The sequence below is a fragment of the Eriocheir sinensis genome, chromosome 7 (assembly GCF_024679095.1).
Source record: "Eriocheir sinensis breed Jianghai 21 chromosome 7, ASM2467909v1, whole genome shotgun sequence".
Classification (NCBI taxonomy): domain Eukaryota; kingdom Metazoa; phylum Arthropoda; class Malacostraca; order Decapoda; family Varunidae; genus Eriocheir; species Eriocheir sinensis.
In genome coordinates this window covers 25,236,887-25,261,733 of record NC_066515.1, presented here as the reverse complement: position 1 = coordinate 25,261,733, position 24,847 = coordinate 25,236,887, and the positions used below count along the sequence as shown (strand labels likewise).

The 24,847-nt window shown below is 42.2% G+C and overlaps 1 protein-coding gene across 8 annotated transcripts in view; it reads right to left on the bottom strand.

Annotated features, from left to right (window-relative positions):
- The window catches only part of LOC126995153 (otoferlin-like), a 180,253-nt gene that overhangs the window by 84,511 nt on the left and 70,895 nt on the right, over positions 1–24,847 (bottom strand). For all 8 annotated transcript variants that reach the window (XM_050854436.1, XM_050854430.1, XM_050854435.1 and 5 more), the window contains 5 exons: positions 18,881–18,939; positions 16,600–16,788; positions 13,471–13,946; positions 5,719–5,928; positions 4,008–4,065 (listed from right to left, as the gene is read on the bottom strand). In XM_050854436.1, coding sequence (XP_050710393.1) covers positions 4,008–4,065; positions 5,719–5,928; positions 13,471–13,946; positions 16,600–16,629 — 774 coding nt within the window. In that variant the 5' untranslated portion in view covers positions 16,630–16,788; positions 18,881–18,939. The remainder of the gene's footprint in view (positions 1–4,007; positions 4,066–5,718; positions 5,929–13,470; positions 13,947–16,599; positions 16,789–18,880; positions 18,940–24,847) is intronic.

The window sequence follows — 24,847 nt, the reverse complement described above, 5'->3', positions numbered from 1 at the left end:
CAAAGGAGACAGTTTAAGGGCACATATATAAAAAAAAGAAAACAATAATGAAAAAAAAAAGCCCGCTACTTACTGCTCCTAAAAAGTGTACAGAGGAGTGGCCGAAAGAGGTCAATTTCGGGATGGTTCTATTTCGGGTACAGAAGATCATAAGACGCAGTAACAAAATAACGAAAACAACAGAAAAGATGTGAAAACGTGTAGTATAATCGTCTCTTTTATATGGAGCAAAAAAAGCAGACGAGGGAGAGCAACAACAAAGAGGTTTTACATAATAGATACACGTCTTTAGGGCTACAGAAGTTAATTGTACCAAAGGAAATTAGAGTAGAAAAGGAAAAAAGTGAGTAGGATCAAAGGTGAGTAAAAAAGTAGGAGTTGAGAAATTAATGCTCTTTCACTTTCTGTCTGTTTGTTTTCCGCTCTGTCTGTCTGTCTGCCTGTCTATCTGTCTATAAAAAAATGTAGGAGTTTAGACTTTAAGGCTCTCACTTTCTGTCTGTTTTCCGCCCTGTCTGTCTGTCTTTCTGCCTGTCTGTCTGTCTGTTTGTATGTCTGTCTGTCTCTAATAATATCCCAAAACTTTCTCTGACTTAAATGTTTATCTAATTTCACATGACTGAATTAATATAAACTTTCTTCCCCCTTCCCTCTCTCTCTCTCTCTCTCTCTCTCTCTCTCTCTCTCTCTCTCTCTCTCCTGTCAGGCGTTCAAGTGCTTCAGTTAATGAAAAATAACTGAGGTGTAATAACTCTATGAAGAATTCCCCCCCCCCCCTCTCTCTCTCTCTCTCTCTCTCTCGTAACATAATACATACATTTTTCATAGCTGAGAGAGAGAGAGAGAGAGAGAGAGAGAGAGAGAGAGAGAGAGAGAGAGAGAGAGAGAGAGAGAGAGAGAGAGAGAGAGAGAGAGAGAGAGGAGGAGGAGGAGAGAGAAGAGACCCAGAGGCAGAGAGAGAGAGAGAGAGAGAGAGAGAGAGAGGAGGAGGAGGAGGAGGAGGAGGAAGAAGAAGCAGAGTATGTGGTTAGGAAGTGAAGGATACAGAAAATGAAGCTGAAGGAGGGGCGAGGAAGAGGAAGAGGAGGAGGAGGAGGAGGAGGAGGAGGAGGAGGAGGAGGAGAAGGAAGAGAAAATGTCGAAGAAGGAAGAGAGTTACTGCATGAGAGTCACTGAGATATTCCATTATCCCCCCCCCCCCTCTCTCTCTCTCTCTCTCTCTCTCTCTCTCTTCCGAATGATACAGTTAAGAAGGGAGAGAAGAGCGAAAGTGAGAACGAGAGAGAGAGAGAGAGAGAGAGAGAGAGAGAGAGAGAGAGAGAGAGAGAGAGAGAGAGAGAGAGAGAGTACGTAAAATATATATAAGGCGAGTCGGACGGAGAGAGTGAGAAAGTAAAGGAGATGAAGGAGGAGAGAAAAAGGAAAGAAAGAAGAAAGAAAGAATAGGAAGGAAGGAAGATAAAGGAAAGAATAGGAAATAAGGAATGAAAGGAGGAACGAAAGGGAGGTGAAGAAAGCAGAGAAAAAGAAAGAGATGGGAGAGAAAGGAGGGAAAGGAAGAAAGGACCGGGAAACAAAAATGAGAAAGGAGAGGAAGGAAGGGGAAAGAAAAGGAGGAAGAAAGAAGAAAAAGAACAGAAGAAAAGGAAAAAAAAGAAGGGAAGAAAAGAAGTATAAGAGAGGAAAAGGATAATGAAAAGGAGGAAGGAAAAAATGATAAAAAGGAAAAAGAAAAACGAGAAAAAAACGAAGAGAGAGAAATCGATACCAGTCATTTCAAAACACACACACACACACACACACACACACACACACACACACACACACACACACACACACACACACACACACACACACACACATTCACACATCCAGAAGAGCTTGACCCCTTCCTTCCTTCCCTCACCTCCGTCTCTCTCTCACAACCCTTCCCTTGCCTTAAGCCGAGACACTCTTTGCCCACACAGCTGTACGGGCGCCCCAGGTTAATTAACAGGCCCAGACAAACAACGCGGCGAGGCCCAGGTGTGTTTCCAGGTAGGACATCCAATTTACTGAACAGGAAGGGAGGAGAGACGTGTAGGAAGGAAAATGTAGGTGGAGACGAGTGGACTGGAGGAGAAGGAGGAGGAAGATGGGAAGGAAAGAAGAAGGATAAGGAGGAGATGGACGAATAGAAGGAAGAGTAGAAGATAGGATGGAGAAGAAGGAGGGATATGGGAGAGAATGTATAAGAAGGAGAAAAGAAACGGGTGAATTGGAGGAGAAGGAAGAGAAAGAAAGAGAGATGGAAGGGAGAGAATTAGACTGAGGCGAAGGAGAAGGAGGAAAGGAGAAAGAAAAGGGAGGAAAAAGAGGGAGAGAAAGTACAAAAACGAAGAAAAAAGAAATGAAAAAAAACTTTGAAAAGAATAAAAGAAATTAAAAAATGAAGGAAAAAATCGAGATGGAGAAGGAGGAGTAGGTTAAAGAGGAGGAAGAGGAAGAGGAGGAAGAGGGGGAGGAGGAGGAGGAGGAAGACGAATAGGCAGTGTGGGAAGGGGAGGGAAGAGGAAGGGAGAAAGACAAAGGAGAAGACAGGAGAAGACATTTGTAAGAGAGAGGAAAGAAGAAAGGAGAGAAGAAAGGAGGAAGGAGAAGGAGGAGGAGGAGACCAAAGAAAGAAGAAAAGGAGAAGAGAAAATGGATAGCGAATTATGAGAAATGAAAGGATAAAACGAGGAGGAGGAGGAGGAGGAGGAGGAGGAGGAGGAAGAGGAGGACAAAATTGCAGATTGAGAGCAGATGGAAAGAGAACGAGATTGAGGAAAAAGAAAAAAAATAAGAGGAGGAGGAGGAGGAGGAGGAGGAGGAGGAGGAGGAGGAGGAGGAAAGTGGCGCAATGAGGAGGAGAGAGCTTCAAGGAGGAACGAGAGAAGAAAAAAAAAGAAATAAAAAATATCTGAAACGAAAAAAAAAATGAGGTTGAGAAAGAGGAGGAGGAGGAGGAGGAAGAAGAGGATAAAAAGATAAGAGGAAGAAAAAGAAAAAAAGATGAGTTAACAGAAGAAGGAACAGAGAGAATGAAGGAAAGAAAGTTAAGTTCCTCTTTATGGTTGTCACGGCTGTTTAATTCACTCAAAAACTCGCTAATTTCATATAAAGAAGAATTTTAAAGTTTGTCTCAATAATTTTTCATCTTAAACTTCTTCTTGTTCTTGTTCTTGTTCTTGTTCTTCCTTTTCTTCTTTTTCTTCCTCTTTGTCTTTCTTTAATTTGTTTTTCTGATTCTTTTTCTTTTTCTACTTTCTATCTTTTTCTGCTTACTCGATTATTTCTCTGCTTTTCTTATTTCTCATTTTATTTTCTCCTTTCATTTTTTTATAGTTGTACTCTTCCTCCTCCTCCTCCTCCTCCCCTTTTTCATTTGTTTTACGTCTTTCTTTCTTCTTTTCGTTCGTAGTTTAATATCAATTTTTAAAACCCGAACAACCATATTTTACAACGTTTTTATTTTTCTCCTAAGTTCATAATTGATTCATATTTTAATAAAGCCTCAGGAATCATATTTTACAACGTTTTTAGTTTCGTCTTTAAGTTTATAATACATTTCTAATTTTTAAACGTTAAGAAGCTCATTTTACGTTCTTACTCTATTCCCTTAAGTTCATAATTCTTTAATACTTTTCAGACTCTAAGAAGCTCATTTTACTACCTTATTTTTCTTCTGTTAATTTCAAGTTCACAATTCATACGTAATTTTCACCTCAACATAAATATTTTACGATGATATTATATTTTTAAGTTCATATATCATTCATAATATATTTCACTTCAACAAACATATTTTACATTCTCATTATCCTCTTTACATTCCATTAACAAGTTTGCAAAGGGTTCAGGTGACTTCTCTAAACAGGGTAATGAGGTCAAGGGGAGACGATCGCCTAGCAGAGAAGATAATTGGACACGGGAGGGACTCATATTTTTTCCCTGACTGAGCATCACAACGCTCGCCCGCCGCTTACCTGGAAATCCTGGGCCTTGAGCTCGGCAGGTGTGGAAGAGACGGCCTCCGACTTGTGTCTGAGAAAGGGGAGAAGAAGAAAGGGGATTAAATTAGAGCGTGAATGGAGAATACATGGAAATAATGAGTAAACAGCTTTCTAATTACATAGGTACCGAGATAACTACACACACACACACACACACACACACACACACACACACACACACACACACACACACACACCTAAAAGCATCAATCTCTTGGGAATTTTTGTGTAGGTAAAAATATTGGGATGAAATGAAACCACACGCAACGGATAGATGAGTTTGTGTGTATGTGTGTGTGTGTGTGTGTGTGTGTGTGTGTGTGTGTGTGTGTGTGTGTGTGTGTGTGTGTGTGTGTCTCTCTCTCTCTCTCAGACTGTCAGGAAATCTAAATTCCTTATCTGCATATAATTTATTGAACGAAGAAAATGAATAATTGAAAACGGTAAAGAGGAAGAGACGGAAGGAGAAGAAAAGAGAGGAAAAAAGGAAGGAAGGAAGGAAATAAGGGAGGAAGAGAGGGAGAGGGAGAGTAAAAGGGAAGGCGAAGAAGGAGAACAGATGAAAGAGAAGAGACATAGAGAAAAAGAATGAGGAGAATAATGTATGAGAGAAAGAACGAGAGCGAGAGCGAGAGAGAGAGAGAGAGAGAGAGAGAGAGAGAGAGAGAGAGAGAGAGAGAGAGAGAGAGAGAGAGATTAATGGCTTCGTCCTGAGTGTAAACATCCGCAGGGAAAGAAAAAAAAAATAGAGAAAACAAATCCGTGTTTAGATTTAATAAACACGCAAATCACCAACACCAGCAGTAGTAATAGTAGTAGTAGTAGTAGTAGTAGTAGTAGTAGTAGTAGTAGTAGTAGTAGAGTATGGATTTGCTATTTTTTTTTTGTACTATTTTCTATGTATTTTTTTATATACCTGTAATGAATCACCTTTTTCCACCTGTACTCAACACCTGCAATTAGCGTTAACGACTCTAATGGTTGCAACTTTACCTTTCTTTGCCTTTCACGTACTCGCCTTTGGTTATTATATACGAAGTGAAAAAATGAGAAAATGGTCTTAATGGTCGTACTCAAGTCTCTCTCTCTCTCTCTCTCTCTCTCTCTCTCTCTCTCTCTCTCTCTCTCTCTCTCTCTTTTTCCTCCTCTTCCAGTCTGTTCTGTCTTTCTTCCGCTCTCCCTCACTCTCTCACTCCCTCACTCCTCACATTCACTTTGGTTTTCTGGGAATGTTGGTAGATGGATTGGACTCTCTCTCTCTCTCTCTCTCTCTCTCTTACATAATCCTCTTTCAATACTCTCTCATTCAATATCTTTTTCATTCACATATTTTCTCCCTCTCTGCTCCCTTCATTTTTCATCCCTTCCCTTCTTACCTCAGTCATATCTTTACTCATTCACTCATTTATCCAATCTTTTATCCTCTCCCTCCTCTGATCCATTTTTTTAACGCGTTCTCTTTTTCAATCCTTCATCTTTCTTCCTCTTTTCTTCCTTTCTTAAATTCAATTACATCATTACTCATTCATTCCCCTTTTTAATTTCTCTACTCCTTCCCTCATTACTCACTCTCTCAATGTATCAATCTTTCTCTACTTCATTTCCTTCTCCTTTTCACTCATATCCCCACTTCCTTACTCATTCATCCATCCTTCGCTCCTTTCACTTCCATTCCCAGACTCACTTTTTGGCCCTGGTGGTGACGGGGGTGGAGCACGTGGATTCATTATCAGACACGTTGGACGAGCATGCAGAGGGCGGCCTGTTGGGGGGTGCCTCATCGCGGGCCGCCTTCAGACACGGCTCCTCCTCGTCACCGCTGCCGCCGCCCCTCGACCGCTGACGCCCGAGCCTTACGAGGGACCGAACCGCCTTCATGCCCACGAACACCCGGCTGTGAGGGGAAGAAAGAGAGAGCGATGGGGGGTAAGAAGGAGAGTATGTGCAGGTATACGTAGGAGACATATCAACAAAGAATTATGTTAGAGAAAAGTAATGTGTTAGGATAGTCAGAAGTGCTTGTTAAACAGTTATTCCGTGGAGAGAGACGAAGTTCCTTGTTCATTTTAAGAGAGGGAAAGGCAAAGAGGAATGGAGGTATGGAGGTGGAGAGATCTAAGAGGACTGTAGGAGGAGGAAGAAGACAAAAGGAAAGAGGAAGAGAAGGAGGAGGAAGAAAAAAAAAGAGAAAAAAGCAGAGAAAAGGAATTAGGAAAAGCAGAAAAAATGTAGAAAAGGAAAAGAATCAGGAAGACAAATCAAAGAAAGACAAAGAAGAAGAAGAAGAAGAAGGAAAAAGAAGATGAAGATGGAGATGGAGAAGAAGAAAAAGAAGAGAAGAGGAAGTACATGATATTTAAGGCGAAAAATAAGGAAAAAATAGTAGAAAAAAAGGGAGAAAAATTAGATTGCTTGTAATAATAATAAATAAATGATCAAATATAATCCTAATGAAACGACACAGAAGATAATGACACACACACACACACACACACACACACACACACACACAAACACACAGACACACACACGCCCCCTTCCCCCCCCCACGCCCACACACACAGAGCCTGCCAAATTGCCCAGGGGCCTAAGTTACAATAAGTGTCCTGCCGCCCCCCCTCTCCCCCCCTCCGCCCCCCGCTCCCCCCTCTCTCTAAGGACTTGTAGGAATCAATGTTGCGACAGATGTTGGTTTGAGGCGCTTAATTTATCCTCAGAATCTTCACCATTTTAACTTTTTTTTTTTCTTTTTTTTCTTCTTCTTTTTCTTTGTGTTTTTCTTATATTCGTTGTTTTCTGATTCTTTTTCTTCTTCTTCATCTCCATCTCCATCTGCATCTTCTTTTTCCGTTTTCTTCTTTCTTTCTTTCTTTCTTTCTTCTTCTTCTTTGTCTTTCTTGGATTTGTTTTTCCGATTCTTTTTCTTTTCTACATTTTTCTTTTTCTGAGTTTCCTAATTCCTTTTCTCTGCTGTTTGTCATATTTTTTTGTTCTTCCTCCTCCTCCTCCTCTTTCTATTTGTCTTCCTCCTCCTCCTCCTCCTCCTCTCTCTTTCACATTTGTCTTCTTCCTCCTCCTCTTTCTATTGTCTTCCTTCTCCTCCTCTTTTTATACGCCCTCCTCCTCCTCCTTCTTCTCCTCCTCTAAAAGAAAATGAAAAAAAATGACAAAAAAGAATAAAGAAAAAAAAATTACTTTCATTATTATTCCCATCACCACCACCATCACCATCACCACCACCACAACCACCACCACTACCACCACCACCACCACCTCGCCCAAGCTTGTCAGTGGATGTCCAGTAAAGTTTAGGTTAACCTGCTTTTATGAGGGCAAACACCTACCCCCCCCCCCCGACCTCCGCTGACCTGCAAAAGACCTGACCTGCATACCTGGCCGAGGGAAGGGAAGGGAAGAGGTGGGTGGGGAAGAAGGAAGAGGAAGGAGAAGAAGGAGAGAAGATGGAGACGGAGGTATGTAGCGAAGAGAACAGGGAAGGGGAAGGAACGGAAGGAGAAGATGAAACAAAAATACAGGAAAAATGACGAAAGAGAAAGATTAAAAAAGGGGATAATAAGGAATAAACAAAGGGAGTGAGATGGAAGAAGATAGATAGGAAGACGTGCAGAGAGGAAAAAGAGAAGAGGGAAAAGGAGGAGGAAGGTGAGAGAGGAAAATATATATACGAGAAATGATACGAGGATGTTTTAAGAAAGATGAGGGTGGGAAAGGAAGGAAGGAAGGAAGGAAGGAGGGGAGGAAGGAAGGAAGGGAGGAGGAAGGAGTTGCAAAGGAAAATGTTAGTGAGGAAACGGGGTGGGGGGGGGGGAGGGTACAGTGGAGGAAGGAGGAAGTTAAGAAATAAGAAGAAATAAGAAGAATAAGAATGAGGGAGAATAAAATAATGGAGAGAGAGAGAGAGAGAGAGAGAGAGAGAGAGAGAGAGAGAGAGAGAGAGAGAGAGAGAGAGAGAGAGAGAGAGAGAGAGAGAGAGAGAGAGAGAGAGAGAGAGAGAGAGAGAGAACGGAAGCATTATCATAAAAGGAGAGAACTTTTTTCTCTCTCTTCTCGCTTGACCTTCTGATCAAAAGAAAAACAAGAAACAGGATATCTTTAAATCTGAAGAGAGAGAGAGAGAGAGAGAGAGAGAGAGAGAGAGAGAGAGAGAGAGAGAGAGAGAGAGAGAGAGAGAGAGAGAGAGAGAGAGAGAGAGAGAGAGAGAGAGAGAGAGAGAGAGAGAGAGAGAGAGAGAGAGAGAGAGATACAGAGAGAGACACAAAAAAAAAACAAGAGAGATGAAAGAATGAAAGAGAATAAAGAGGAAGAGTCGATGAAGGAAGGGAATAACGGAAGACTTTGATAATTAATGGAATAACCAGAAAAGGGAGTAAAAAAGGAGGAGGGGGAAAGGAAGGGAAGGAGGAAAGGAAGAAAGGAAGGAAAAGGGAGGAAAAGGTTGAAGATGAAGGGTTTGAGAGGAGAGATGAAGGTAGAGAAAAAGGAAAGAAATGAAAGGAGAGAAGGAAAGAGGAAAGGAGAAACGGAGAGAAATAAAGGAGATAAAGAAGAAGGAATAAAGAAATGAAAACAAGAGAAAGTGATAATTGAAATAAAGGAGAAAGAAGGAATAGGAAAAAGGAAATAAGAAATGAGAGAAGAGAAAGTTATTAGTAAAGAAAGAAAGAAAATAATAAAAAAAACGAGAAAGCGGAAAAAAACATGAAACAAAGGAAAAAAAAACAAATAAAGAAAACCAAAATTAGGAAAAAAGGAGGAAACGGGAAACAGTTGAGGAAAAGATAAGAAATAAAGGAGAGGAAAGAGCAAAGGAGAGAAGAAAGAAAGGAAGAAGGGAGGGAGCAATTTGTGAAGGCAGCGAGATATGAAATTACGCAAAAGGTTAACGAAAAGAGAAATGAAGACACGTTGATAAATGAGAGGAAAGAGAAGATGGAGGAAGAGAAGAATGGAGGATGATTGGAGGAGGAGGAGGAGGAGGAGGAGGAGAATTGATAGAAGTAAGGATTCAAAGAGGAGAGAAACGAGAGGAAGAGGAAGAAGAAGAGGAGGAGAAGAGTTAAGGAAGGCAATGGAAGAGAGGAAGAAGGAGGAGGAGGAGGAGTAGGAGGAGGAGGAGGAGGAGGAGGAGGAGGAGGAGGAGGAGAGTTGATAGCGGTAAGGATTCAAACAGGAGGAAAACGAGAGGAGGAAGAAGAAGAAGAGGAGGAGAAGAGTTAAGGAAGGCAATGAAAGAGAAGGAGGAGGAGGAGGAGGAGGAGGAGGAGGAGGAGGAGGAGGAGAGTTGATAGCAGTAAGGACTAAAAGAGGAGGAAAACGAGAGGAAGAGGAAGAGGAAGAAGAAGAGGAGGAGAAGAGTTAAGGAAGGCAATGGAAGAGAGGAAGAAGAAGGAGAAGGAGGAGAAGAAAGAAGAGGAAGAAGAAGAGGACGAAGATGAGAGACAAAGAACAAACAAAAATAAAAAGAAAAGAAAAATAGACAAACAACTTAGACCAACAAACAGAGAAAAAGAAATACAGAGAAAAAAAAATAAAATAAAAAGTTAGAAAGAAAGAAGGAGGAGAAAGGAAAATAAAGATAATGACAATAATAAAAATAAAAATAGAGGAGGAAGTGAAGGAAAATGAATAGATAGAGAGAGAGAGAGAGAGAGAGAGAGAGAGAGAGAGAGAGAGAGAGAGAGAGAGAGAGAGAGAGAGAGAGAGAGAGAGAGAGAGAGAGAGAGAGAGATAGAGAGAGAGATAGATATTGGAAGCGAACGGAAAACGAGGAGGAGGAGGAGGAGGAGGAGGAGGAGGAAGAGGAGGAGGAGGAAGAGGAAGAATGCAAGGAATGACAGTGAAGGGAAACTACCCCTATGCACACACACACACACACACACACACACACACACACACACACACACACACACACACACACACACACACACACACACACACACACACACACACGCGTAGGGAATAAAATGAATAACTTGGAATTTATGAATATGAGAGAGGAAGAAGGGAAGGAAAGAAATAAAGAAAGAAAGGAAGAAAGGAAGGAGGGAAAGAAGGAGAGTAAAGGAAGGAAGAGAGGAAGGTGTAGAATGAATAAACTAAAGGAATAATGAATAAGTGAAGAAATGAAGGAAGAGAAAGAAGCAGAAATGTACATAATGCAAGATGATTGAACAGAAATTCCAATGTGCAAATTTAAAGAGAGAGAGAGCGAGAGAGAGAGAGAGAGAGAGAGAGAGAGAGAGAGAGAGAGAGAGAGAGAGAGAGAGAGAGAGAGAGAGAGAGAGAGAGAGAGAGAGAGAGAGAGAGAGAGAGAGAGAGAGAGAGAGAGAGAGAGAGAGAGAGAGGAAGAGAAGGGAGGGAATAAGGAAAGGGAGGATAAAGGAAGGGAGAGGGAAAATAAGGGAGAATAAGAATGAAAAATAAAGGGAGATATTGAGTAGAGAAAGGGAACAATAGGAAGGAAGGAAATGAGTATAAAAAAAAAATTAAGAGCATAGAAGGGAGAGCATAAGGAAAGGGAGAATAAAGGGAGTGTAAAGGGAGAGTGGCTCCATAATTATTGTTATCTCACACACACCAGGCGGCAGGGACGGAAGGGAGGGAGGGAAGGGAGAGGAAGGGGGGAGAGGAAGGGAAGGGAGAGGAAGGGGGGAAGGGAGAGGAAGGGAAGGAAGAGAGGCAGGGAGGGAAGGAGGGAGGGAGAGGAAGGGAGGGGAGAGAGGAAGTGTAGGGGGGAGGGAAGGGAGAGGAAGGGGAGAGGAAGGGAAGGAAGAGAGGCAGGGAGGGAGGAAGGGAAGGGAGAGGAGGGGAAGGGAGAGAGGCAGGGAGGCAGGGAGGGAGGGAGGGAAGGGAAAAGTGATTGAGAGAAGAGACGGGTGGAGAGAGGAGAGAGGGAGGTAGGGGAGGAAGAGAGGGAGAGAGGAAGAGAAAGGAAAGGAGGAAGAAGTAATGAAGAGAGGAGCCTGGAGGGGAAAGGAAGAAGAATGGGAGATAGAGAAAGAAGGAAAAGAAGAAGGGAGGAAAGAGTAAAATGGTGAAAAATGGAGGGAATAAATGGGAGAAGGAAGAAAGAAGGAGATAGAAAAGGAAAGAAAGGAAGGAAGGAAAAGAAAGAAGGAAGAAACCTGAGAGAAAGGGAGGGAAAGAGAAAGAGAAGGAGGAGGAGGAGGAGAAAGGAATAGAAAACAGGAATGAAGAAAGAGAAAACAAAAAGGAAACTAAAGAAGAAAGAAAGAGATGTAAGAAGGAACGAAAAAGAAAGATAAAACAAAGAGGAAAATGAAGAAAAAAAGGAAATAACAAAACAAAGAAGAAGGAAGGAAGGAAGGAAGGAGAGTGGAAAAAGGAGAGGAAGGAATAATGAAGGACATGTATGGGGCGTAGGCGGAGGAGGAGGAGAGAGAAGGAGAAGTAAAGGAAAGGAAAGGAAGAGAATGGTAGAGTGAAGAGGAGATAACAGAGGAGGGGAGAAGAGGGATAAATGAGAAAGGAAGAACAGGGGAATAGGAATAAAAGGAAAGAAAAAGGAGGAAGAAAAGGGAAAATAAAAGAGAAAACCGGGGAAGGGAAAACAGAAGAGAATAAAGAAGGAGAAGGAAAAAGAAACGAAGGAGAAAAGGATAAGAAGGAAAACTGTATAAAGAGGAGAAGAAAAAAATAAATAAAAAAAGAGAAAATGAAAAATGAGAAGATAAAAGAAGGGAATAGATCGTAAATATAGAGGACAAGGATGATGAAGAGGAGGAGAAGAGGAGGAGGAGGAGGAGGAGGAGGAGGAGGGTAATATAAGCAGGGTCCGTGAAATGAGAGGAAGAGAAAAAATTGGAGGACGAATGGAGGAAGAGAGAGAGAGAGAGAGAGAGAGAGAGAGAGAGAGAGAGAGAGAGAGAGAGAGAGAGAGAGAGAGAGAGAGAGAGAGAGAGAGAGAGAGAGAGAGAGAGAGAGAGAGAGAGCAAATGATCATGTGACTTCTCTCTCGCGGAAGGTAAACAATCCAAGGTCTCTCTCTCTCTCTCTCTCTCTCGTCTTACCAACTTACTCTTTCTTTTTCTTCCTTTCTTTATCTTTATTTTATCTCCTCTCTATTTCTCTATCTCTCTCTCTCTCTTACTTATTCTTTCCTCCTCTCCTTCCTTCTTTCCTTCCTTCTTTCCTTCCTTCCTTTCCTTCCTTCTTCTCTATCTCTTAATCTTTCTTTATTTTATTTTATCTCCTTTCGTCCGTTCGAATGTATTTCTTCTTCTTCTTCTCTCTCTCTCAGTATTCAGTCTCCGTAATCCATCTTTCTTTTCCATTCACTTCGTTCAGAGAGAGAGAGAGAGAGAGAGAGAGAGAGAGAGAGAGAGAGAGAGAGAGAGAGAGAGAGAGAGAGAGAGAGAGAGAGAGAGAGAGAGAGAGAGAGAGAGAGAGAGAGAGAGAGAGAGAGAGAGAGAGAGAGAGAGAGAGAGAGAGAGAGAGAGAGAAGAGAAATGGAGAGAAAATGCAAGGAGAAAAAGAGAATTGAAAGAAAAAAAGAAAGAAAGAAGGAAAGAAATTAAAGAGAGAAACATAGAGAAAGGAAGGTAATTACACGAGAGGGCGAGAGCAAGAGAGAGAGAGAGAGAGAGAGAGAGAGAGAGAGAGAGAGAGAGAGAGAGAGAGAGAGAGAGAGAGAGAGAGGGAGGAGATAAAATTCCTCTCTTTACTATCCTGTCAAGACTTTCTTCCCTCCATTTCTCCTTGCCTCCATTCTCTCCATCACTCCCTCTTCTCCTCCATTCCTCCTTCTCTCTCTCTCTCTACCTCCTTTGTTCCTCCTAATCTTATCTTTCTTTCTCTCTGGCAAACATTTTATTTATCTTTCCTTCCCTTCCTTCCCTCCTTTCTTCCTCCCATCTTCCTCCTCCTTCATTCTCTTCTTCACTCCATTCTTTCCTGTTTTCCTTCTATTCCTTCCTTCGTTCTGTATAATTAGTCTCTTTTCATTCTGGTTTACACATATTTCCTCTTTCTCCTCTCCTTACCCTTCCCTTTCCTCCCCTCTTTAATTATACAGTAGCCTCCTTATTTTCTGTTTTCCTTCCATTCCTTCTTTCGTTTTTTACACAGCCTATTTTCATTCTGGCAAACACACACCTTCCCTCTTTCACCTCTCCTTTCCCTTCCTTTTCCTCCTTTCTTTCCTGTTTTCCTTCCGTCCACTCCTTTCTTCCTTGCATTTAACTTTCCTTCTCTCAGGCAAACACATTTTTCCCTCTTTCTAACCTTCTTTTCCCTCCTTCATGCACTCTGTTCTTCCTGCTTTCCCTTCCGTCCATTCCCTTCTTCTTTGCATTTAACTTTCCTTCTCTCTTCTATCTCTCTTTTCCCTCCTTCATGCACTCCATTCTTCCTGCTTTCCCTTTGTCCATTCCTTCCAATCACTCCAGACACTTACCTCTTCTTCGGGGTCTCGGGTGAAGCTTCCTTGCTCCTCCTGCTGCCGGAGAGGTGCTTGAACGTCGACGTCGTCTGCTCCTGAAGGATATTTCGCTCTAGATTCGCGATGTTTTGCTCCACATTCAGAAGCATTTGTTTATCATCCTCTAAGCCCGTGTCCAAGTCTTCTCCGTAGGTCTCCCAGAAGTCTCCTCCTCCGTAACCTCCTCCTTCGCTTCCTCTTCTTCCTTCCCCTCTGACTTCGCCTCCTCCTCCTCCTCCTCCTCCTCGTTCTTCGCCACCAGCTACGTCCAAGGACCTTCTGGCTCCTGATCCTACCACGAGTCCTATTTCCTCAATGTCTTCTCTCCCTCCTCCTCCTCCTCCTCCTCCTCCTCCTGCTGTGATGCTACTACGCCCTCTGCTCCTCCTCCTCCCTCCTCCTCCTCCAGTTCCCGGCGGAGGGACGTAACGCGCCTCGAACGAGATGAGAGTCTGTGGAGAGAAAAGCCGTGTTAGTGGAGGTAATCTGGTCGAGCTTCTCTCTTCTCTCTGTTTCATTTACTTACATCATCATAAAAGAGAGAGAGAGAGAGAGAGAGAGAGAGAGAGAGAGAGAGAGAGAGAGAGAGAGAGAGAGAGAGAGAGAGAGAGAGAGAGAGAGAAAGCATCACAGGTGTACGGGGATTACCACTTTCTCACGCCAACATAAGCACACACACACACACACACACACACACACACACACGCACACACACACACACACACACACACACACACACACACACACACACACACACGTCATCACACACACACACACACACACACACACACACACACGTCATCACACAATGCAACAGTTCATGCGGCGTTCCCTTGACAGCATCACCACCACCACCACCACCACCATCACCACCACCACCACCACCATCACCACCACAACCACCATCACCACCACCACCACCACTACCATCACCACCACCACTACGATATGTTCACTTCTCTCACACACACATATCTAATACCAGCTTTCAACACCATCACCACCACCACCACCACCACACTGACAACACCATAATTTCACCACCACTATCACACCAATATAAGCATCACTATTATTATATTCACAACGCCAGAATCATCATCACCACTAACCACTATCATCACCATTGCCATCATCACCTTCATCTCCATTTACCTGTATCACCACCACCACCACAAAAGCTCAACACCACTTCGAGAATTTCATCACCACGTCCATCACCACCACCACCCTCACATGAGAAGGCTTAACTAACGCCAGAAATAGAAAAAGAGAGAGAGAGAGAAAGTGAGAGAGTGAATGAGTGAAAGGAAACGCTTATCTGATACCTGTGCGTGGGTTCTCTCTCTCTCTCTCTCTCTGCTAACTTCATTTCAAGCACTCGCGCGCCTCTTTAACTTTCATTTCTTCTTTCTTTCTCTAAGTTAGTATGTCAGTGAATCCTTTGGGCCCAAGATTCTGATTAGCAGCATCCGGTGAGAGAGAGAGAGAGAGAGAGAGAGAGAGAGAGAGAGAGAGAGAGAGAGAGAGAGAGAGAGAGAGAGAGAGAGAGAGAGAGAGAGAGAGAGAGAGAGAGAGAGAGAGAGAGAGAGAGAGAGAGAGAGAGAGAGAGAGAGAGAGAGAGAGAGAGAGAGAGATTGCTTCCCTATTCATCCGTTTATTTTTTACTTTGTAACTTTTTCTTTATCTCCAAACTGAAAGGGAAATGAGAGATTGGTTCAACAGTTTGTGATTCTCTCTCTCTCTCTCTCTCTCTCTCTCTCTCTCTCTCTCTGTCTCTACCTACCTTCGTATATATTTAACTTCAATATTATCTATCTATCTATCTATCTATCTATCTATCTATATCTATTCGAAGGGAGAATTCTTGGATGGCTTTGAATCTTTCCTTTTTCGTCAAATTACTAAAAGTGCCGCGGAGAACAGGTAAATTATAGATGAGGTGTGCTATTGATCGAGAGAGAGAGAGAGAGAGAGAGAGAGAGAGAGAGAGAGAGAGAGAGAGAGAGAGAGAGAGAGAGAGAGAGAGAGAGAGAGAGAGAGATAACCAATTAGCTTTCAATATACAAAGCTATACAAATCCACCATCACCATCACCACCACCAAAACAACAGGAACAAAAACAAATTCAAACACCAGTAACTAAACCAATCATCCCAACACACACACACACACACACACACACACACACACACACACACACACACACACACGCCAAAACATTCATTAGCTCTTCGTTACCTCCAATTAACCTGTAGCTAAGCCTTACCTGTACCTGCCTCCTCCCTTTGTTTGTTAGGATCAGAGGAAGCAATTAAATCTCTCGCACACCTGACGTTATCAAGCCCAGGTGATGACTTGATCCCACCTTTATAACTCGCGAATGATTGACTTTTTATTTGTTTTAGACCAATTAGTGAGCTGAGAAGGACAGTAAGTGAGTAAGTAAGTGAGGAGAGTAAGTATGTCAGTAAGTAACCCATTAAGTGAGGAGAGCTTGCGTGGGAAGACATAAGAAAGTAAAAGATAATATGGTTTGGTAATATAAGGAAAGATAAAGACTCTACTTGTAATCTTAACTTCGGTCCTTTTAAAACAATATATTAATTTTACTTCACATACCTACATCAACGTGCACTGTTTTTTTTTTATAGCATTCCATCGTGCAATTATATTCTAGCTTAATATACAAAACCACAAACTTGTATCTTCTTAACTTGAACTGTACGATAACCTTTTTGTAACTTAATTCCCCCTCAAGTACCAGCACAACCTTATCCAATACTTTTCAACTTAAACAACACCCAAATTTACACCCTCTTAACGTGTCCTAACCTTACTTAACTGGTAATTACGACATGCTTATATACACTTAACTCACACCTCACTTATGCTTATTCTTTTTAGGAGCAGCGAGTAGCGGGCTTTTTTTTATTATTGTTTCCTTTTTTTTGTGCCCTTGATCTGTCTCCTCTGTTGTAAAATAAAATAAAAAAGCAAGTTACACCTCCTAAACTTAACTTACGCCCTTAGGATACACTTCTCTAACGTATCTAACATCGCCTTTTCAGTAACATTCCCTTAACTTAACCTAACCTCCCTCACCTGCACAAGCTTGTTATTCGCGTCCGTCATGTGGTCAGTGACAGCCAACGCGCCTTCCCCCACCAGCCGTTGCAGGACCAGGGCGTAGTTGGCGATCACCTTGTTGCTGAAGTACCGGCTAACCACCTGAAGCTGCACCTGGACCTCCTCGCCGGGCTCCACGCACCTGCCCACTGGCCACACCAACACCTGCGAGGGGAAGGAAGGAAGGGGAGAGAACGGTTAAGGTTAGCGAGGTGGAGGTTGAGGAAAGTGTTATCCCATATATTCTTCCACGAACGTAAGGGACAGTTAATTATTTAAAGCGCCGTCTATGTGCTGGGTTAACGGCGTCTTTAGAAGTGATAAATCATTTCCCCCGTCGAATTTATCCTCCCTTGCTTTAGTTATCAAGGATCCTGGCGACTATGAGGAGGTTGAACAGGAATAATAAACAATAAGGATAAACATTAGTGATAAAAATGATAAACAGGAAATATAAATAATGAGAATAATGATAAACAAGGTGTACTATGACCAAGGAAGGAGAGAAGTGGTCCCTGAGAAGTTGGAAAGTTTCGTTTAGTCGGCGCAACATCTGTGGTCATATGTCGGGTGAACTCAGAAAAAAATAACGAGTCTCCCCCTAAATGGAAAGTAAATCGATGAACACGAATGAATAGAAACAAAAGAAATTGCCAAAAAAAACACACTTAAAAACAAAAGGTTAAGAAATAAGTTAAATAAACCAATAAAGGGAAAACTTAAGACATAAAACAAAAAAAAAAGATGAAATATAAACGAAAAAAAAAACCCGATCTCTATACCAAAACTAAAAAGCAAGAAGAATAGACATAGAACAATAGATAAAGATTAGTAAAAAAATTAATAACTAAGGAAAACAAAAGCGAATCAACCTACTCGTTAAGCCTAAAGAAACGGCCGATCCTCCTCCTCCCTCCCTTCCGTCAACACCGTAAACAAATGACGATCGCCGAGGAAGGTAAACATTATAGATGGCCGCCAAACAGAGCCCGTTATCATTATCATATTTAACCTTCGCTCATCCACTTATGCCTATCACCACCATGAATAAAGTAGAAGAGAGGACAACTTAAATGATGGCTGAAACACTTAAGAGGGAAGAAATAGTAGACAGACTAAAGGATGGGGGAGATATAGAGGGATAAAAAAAGCGTAAAATAAGTGAAGTAAATATGCAAAGAACAGCTCATACAGTAAACTAACAATCATCCACTTATACTTATCACCACCAAGACTAAAGTAAGACGGAAAACACCTTAAATAACTTATAAAACACTTAGAGGGAAGAAATACTAGACATATCAAAGGATGGGGGAGATAAAGGGCGATAAAGAAAGGTGATGGAAAAGACGCAGGGATTATGCCAAGTGAATACAAAACATCAAACCTTCATTACTTCACTTATCCTCCTCACTACGATTACTTAAAGCGGATAGAAGACACCTCAAAAGCCTTCTAAATCCCTCAGTAACAAGGATTAGCGATAAGGATAAAGGATGGCGGAGATTTAGGGCGATAAACATTGGATAACGGAGGAGCTTAAAACTATGGCGTCTGCTAATAAGGGTGTGACGTTAGGCGGCACTGCGTCCACCTCGTCAATAGCGTTATGTGTTGGACCGCGCCTTTGTTCTGCTTACGAGGGGCGACAGGGAGGGAGAGAGGGAGGAGGAGGAAGAGAGGAGGGGAAAAGTAATCACGTGAGTAAAAGGAAGGGAATGGACGAGGGAGGGAATGGTGAGGGAGGAAAGAGGAGAAGGGGAGAAAAATGGAGGAAAGAATGATAAAGAAGGGGAGAGGAGAGGGAAAAAGAGGAAAAAAGGAAGGGACTGGAGAGAGAGAGAGAGAGAGAGAGAGAGAGAGAGAGAGAGAGAGAGAGAGAGAGAGAGAGAGAGAGAGAGAGAGAGAGAGAGAGAGAGAGAGAGAGAGAGAGAGAGAGAGAGAGAGAGAGAGAGAGAGAGAGAGAGAGATCAAGCAAACACTACAGACCTCGGGGGAATGGAAAAGGAAGGAGAGAAAAACAGAAAACAAAAATATAGATAAAAGGAAGAAGAAAAAACGCAGAATAAACAGGAATAAGAGAAGATAAAAAAAGAAATACAGGAAGACAAAATAAAGAAGAGAATAACGAGAGAGAGAGAGAGAGAGAGAGAGAGAGAGAGAGAGAGAGAGAGAGAGAGAGAGAGAGAGAGAGAGAGAGAGAGAGAGAGAGAGAGAGAGAGAGAGAGAGAGAGAGAGAGAGAGAGAGTTAGCTCACCTCGTCAAAGAAGGCATCGTCCCCCGTGTCTTCGGCTACGCGCGTAAACTGAGACGCACCTGTGGAGGGAGAAAACACAGGTAAAGGTTAGTAATTAGTGTTGTCACCTGCACCACCACCACCACCACCACCACTTTCACTTTTACTCTTTCATCCAGTGTCATTACCTGTAGGAATATTACGATTTCTACTTCATTTCTAATCACTATAATTACCTGTGTCATTATACCTCATGCAATACTGTCATTAATCATTGTTTTTATCATTCCATTATTACTACTACTACTACTGCTACTACTACTACTACTACTACTACTACTATAACTCCTATTCCTCCTCATTTTACTACTGCTACTACTACTACTACTACTACTACTATCATTATTACTATTATTATTTTCATTTTCATCATCTTAGTCGACACATTCACTATCATCATCTTCATTACCATCATCATCACCATCACTCTTGAACTCATTAACAAAAGAGAAATAATGATAATGATAGTGGGTTATTAATATGATAATTATGATAAATGAGCCTCTCTGTTTGATGTCCTCTTAGAAATTATTCCTCCTCCTCCTCCTCCTCCTCCTCCTCCTCCTCTTCTAGTTCTTATTTCTCACTTTCTTTTCTTTCTCGCATTTAAAACAAACAAACACACACACACACACAAATAAACAAACAAACAAACTAACAAAAAGGTCATAAAATACTGCAAGAGGTCATATGATAGGTCACATGAGGTCAAAGAACGAGAGAGAGAGAGAGAGAGAGAGAGAGAGAGAGAGAGAGAGAGAGAGAGAGAGAGAGAGAGAGAGAGAGAGAATCAATTCGTCTTCATCAACTTGAGTGTTTCATATTGGCAATACAAGGAAGGGAGATTCACACTAAACGATTCAGTCAAAGGAAAGGTCACAGAGCCATCCAGTCGGTCATTCAGTCAACTAGTCAGATATTCGGTCAGTCAATTAGTCAAGGAAGTGGCCATTCAGACACCAGTACAAGGGTCAGTCAGATATTCGGTGAGTCAGTCAGTTAGTCAGTCAGTAGGTCAGTCAGTCAGTCAGTCAGTCATCGGTCAGTCAGTCAGTCAGTCAGTCAGTATAGAAGTTACTCAGTTATCCAGTTAGTTAGTCAGGAAGTCACTCAGTTAGTCAGTCAGTTAGTCAGTCAGTCAGTCAGTCACTCATTAAGTTAATTATTCAAACAGTTATTTAGTTATTCATTTCAGTGTGAGGATGAGTGAGTGAGTGAGTGAGTGAGTGAGAGAGTGAGAGAGTGAGTGAGTGAGTGAGTAAGAGTGAGTGAGTGAGTGAGTGAGTGAGTGAGTGAGTGAGTGAGTGAGTGAGAGTGAGTGAGTGAGAAAGTGTGTGAGTGAGTGAGTGAGTGAGTGAGTGAGTGAGTGAGTGCGTATCTGGAAGTTATATTCAATTATCTACTCAGTCAGCAAGTCAGTTAAGCAATCAAGCAGGCATTCATCAATACACAAAACACACACACACACACACACACACACACGTATAACACACAAACACGGTCAGGGAACAACACAATACAGCAATACACTAATCTATACAGAGTTTTACCATGCATAATAGGAGGGTTGAAGGAGAGAGACTGAAGCGGAGGGAGGGAGGGAGGGAGAGAGAGGAGAAGGAAAGGCAGATAGGAATGAGGAGGGAGGAATAACAGGTAGGAAGGAGGAGGAAGGAGAGAAGAGAAAGGAGAAGGAGGGAACGAAGAGAGAAAGGAAGGCAGAGAAGAACAGAAGGAAGGGAGGAAAGGGAGAGAGAAAGAGGGTAGAGGAAGAGCATGAGAGAGGAAAGACGGGAGAAAAGAGAGGAAAGAGGAGAGAATGGAGGTGAGAAGGATGGAACAGGAGTAGAAGGAGGAGGAAAAAAAACAAAACGGAAAAAAGGAAAACAAGAATATGAAAACGAAAATGAAGAAGGAAAACTAAAAACGAAAAACAAAATTAAAGAACACGAGAGACAAACGGAGGAAGGAAAGACAAAGAGAGGAAGAGAGACGGAGAGAGAAAGGAAGAGGAAGTGAGGAAAGGCCGGAGGAAAGGGAGAGAGAGAGAGAAAGGAGGGGAGGGAGGGCAGTAAAGTATTGGATTGTATAAGCTCTCTTGCGTGGACCCGAATGCCTGGCTTATGTTTGTGTATGAGTGTGTGCGTGTGTGTGTGTGTGTGTGTGTATGGCAAAGAGAGGGAAAGTACCATCAAAGTTCCTGTTACTACTGCTACTACTACTACTACTACTACTACTACTACTACTACTACTACTTCACTACTATTACTACTACTACTACTACTACTATTACACCCACTCAGAGAAGAATCGGCTGATGTTAGATGCTTTCAAGAGGAGCATCCCATATCTCTCTCTCTCTCTCTCTTTCAGACGTCTATTATATGTCTTGTTTTGTCTCATTGAATTTTTTCTCTCTCTCTCTCTCTCTCTCTCTCAGGAAGACAAAGCGGACAAACAGGAAACGTAATAAACATGTTGGAAATATTAATAGTGATATTGTGAGAGAGAGAGAGAGAGAGAGAGAGAGAGAGAGAGAGAGAGAGAGAGAGAGAGAGAGAGAGAGAGAGAGAGAGAGAGAGGTACTTACTTCGAAGGTACAGTATTTTGAGTTAGACAGGTAAGTTGCAGAATTATTCCCTTCCTGTCTGTCTGTCTATCTGTATCACTGTCTGTCTATCTATCTATCTATCTATCTATTTATCACTATCTATCTATCTATCTATCTCTAATTTGCTCACGTTTTCTCACTAAATCTTCATAATCTCCTGCAATTATCGAGAGAGAGAGAGAGAGAGAGAGAGAGAGAGAGAGAGAGAGAGAGAGAGAGAGAGAGAGAGAGAGAGAGAGAGAGAGAGAGAGAGAGAGAGAGAGAGAGAGAGAGAGAGAGAGAGATTTATTTGAGGGGAAAGTTCTGTATCGGAGGAAACGAGAAGAGAGACTTGAGAAATGGAGGAGAGGAAGGCATGAAGATTAGGGGGAGAGAAGGAAGCAGAGAGAGAGAGAGAGAGAGAGAGAGAGAGAGAGAGAGAGAGAGAGAGAGAGAGAGAGAGAGAGAGAGAGAGAGAGAGAGAGAGAGAGAGAGAGAGAGAGAGAGAGAGAGAGAGAGAGAGAGAGAGAGAGAGAGAGAGAGAGAGAGAGATGAGGAGGAGGAGAAGGAGGAGGAGGAGGAGGAGGAGGAGAAATGTCAAGATAAATAAGGAGGGAGAAGGGATGCTGAGAGAGAGAGAGAGAGAGAGAGAGAGAGAGAGAGAGAGAGAGAGAGAGAGAGAGAGAGAGAGAGAGAGAGAGAGAGAGAGAGAGAGAGAGAGAGAGAGAGAGAGAGAGAGAGAGAGAGAGAGATAACACACTATACATCACACACAATTGCCTTTTTATCTCCTTATTTCCTCGTAAAACACATTTCTCTTTTCAAACACACACACACACACACACACACACACACACACACACACACACACACACACACACACACACACACAGACAAACAGGCTTCTAAACTTTCACAACCCTTCCTCTGCAGATCCATCTCTCCTCTCTCTCTCTCTCTCTCTCTCTCTCTCTCTCTCTCTCTCTCTCGTCCAATACACTTTGGGGTCTCGTATTCTTGACTCTAACACGCGGAGGAAGGGACGCGGCTGTTCCTATTATGTCTCCGGTAAGGCACGGCGCAGATTAGCCCGGGAAAGCCTGCGGGACTGAAAACTAATCCCTTACGCGCGAGAAAACCACCCAAGCAATGCTACAACCCACGCGTCAAACTTTCTGGCCGGGGAAACCTGCGGGAGAACGACCCAAGCCCTGAGAGAGAGGATGTGTAAGGAGACCCAATAAGCAGCCGAAGTTTCTGCCTGCAGGGACGAGGCGCAGATCCATTGGGGGCACCATCGGAAAGACAAGCACTAGTATAGGTGAAGGTTAACCCTATCCTATCCGAGGGGGACAAATCTGGCCTCCCCTCAGACACTTCGATCAAAACGATACACTTTTTTTCTTCTATTTTTTACTTTCCAATAGCTTCTTTACACTTATTATTCATTATTGTTTTACACTATTGATTCGGAAGCAGTACTTAGTGTTCATGAGCGTTATCGTTGTTCAGATAGAGGAGTACGATGCTAGGTGTTATGAGCGTCAACATTTGGCGAGCCTAAAGAAAGCCTGAAAACAACAACAATACAAAGAACCGCCATAACGGAAGAGAGAAGAGAAAAGAGACACTCGCACGCACTTTGAGAGAAACAAAGAGAGAGAGAAAGAGGCAGAGTAGGTCAAAGGGTGCGGGAAAAAGGAAAAAAGGAAGGAGGAAAGGAAGAGAGGGACGAGACAGTAAAGGTGAAAGGAAGGGATAAGGGGTAAGGGGTGGAGGAGAGGACGGAGGGACATGCCTTAAAGATGCTTGTGTCGTGGGGGATTTCAAGCTCATGTCCAGATAAGGAAGGGCGTGAGAGGAGGACGCAGGAGGCTTCGGGAGGGCGGAGTGGTGTTCAAGTATGTTTGTAAAGGATCCAATAATTTTCAGGAAGTTTACAAGGAAGTGAAAAATTCCTCGACACGATTCAAAAGTATTTACAAGAGTTTTCAATCGCCTTTATTAGAATCTGAATGGGTAGGATAGTGCTAATATGTATAGGGATTCAAAAAGTTCTATACATAAGCTTGAGTTGCATTCAAGCGCACCCAGAAACACCTAGAAAAGGATTGGATGTTTTTTAGGAAGGTTACGACTAGAGAATTGAATTGCATTTGCTTGGGTTTGAATGGGCGCAATGGAGGTTCAGTCGTACATAAAAGGATTCAAATGCTTTTTAGAAAGGTATGGTTCGATTTCAAGTGATTCTAGGTATAATGAGGAAAAGGTTGCAAGCATTTATAGGAGTGTTATGACTAAGAGGATTGGACAGAGGGTTGAATACATACAAAAAGATCGAGGACAACAGGAACGAGCATAATAGGATGCCGGTACGTTTGCTAGGGTATTCGATGCTTATTTCTATATAGTTTGACGTTATAAAAACACTCCTGCAAGGGTTTATGAAAGACTAAAGAGCATTCAAAGGAAGCAGCGTTGTTAAAACAAAATATAAACGGTACAAACGTGGAAAAGGATATTCGTTCGGGTTTAGGGAAGATCTGCGGTGATTCGAATGTATGTAAGAGGATCAAGGGCCGCAGTGAGGGGCTCTGAAGGGATCTGAATAGGTAAAAGGGAGTCTCGAACCACGCTGACTCCTGCCGCTTAGAATTACTGAAGGAAATGCAGGAGAACCAGACACCTTTTGAAAATCGTGCAAAGGAATTCAAATACTTCCGAAGACTGGAAAGAGATACTGAAACTTCTTTGGGATTTAGACGATACGGAGAACCTCTTGGAAAAGCTTATAAGGAATCTCAGAAATAAGTCTCTCATGCCTCTTAGAATAATTAAAAAAATGCAAGAGGAGAAGTTTTAAAAGAAATTGGGGAGCACTAAAGTGAATCAGGAAATCGTAAAGGGAATTTGTTAGCGTTTTATAGGGAATCAAATGGTCTTAAAAGGAAGTATAAAAAGAAGATACCAGGCAAATAGACCACCAAGGAGAAAGAGGAGAAATAAGATAGGAAAAATAAGAAAGAAAATAATAATAATAATAATAGTGAATCTTCTTTTTCTATTCTTTTTGGTTCTCTTTCATGTAACGCTTTTAATTTTCTCTCTCTTATGTTTTCTTTCCTTTTCTGCTTCCCTTTCTCTGTGTGGAAAGAGGAGAAAATATAGAGAAAGGAAAAATAAGAAAAAGAAAATAATAAAAATAATAGCGAATCTTCTTTTTCTCTTTCTTTTTGGTTCCCTTTCATGTTATCGCTTTTAATTTTCTCTCGTTTTCTGCCTCCCTTTCTCTCTGTGTCTCTTCGTCTCTCTCCTTCCTTCCTGTCCATTCCATCTCT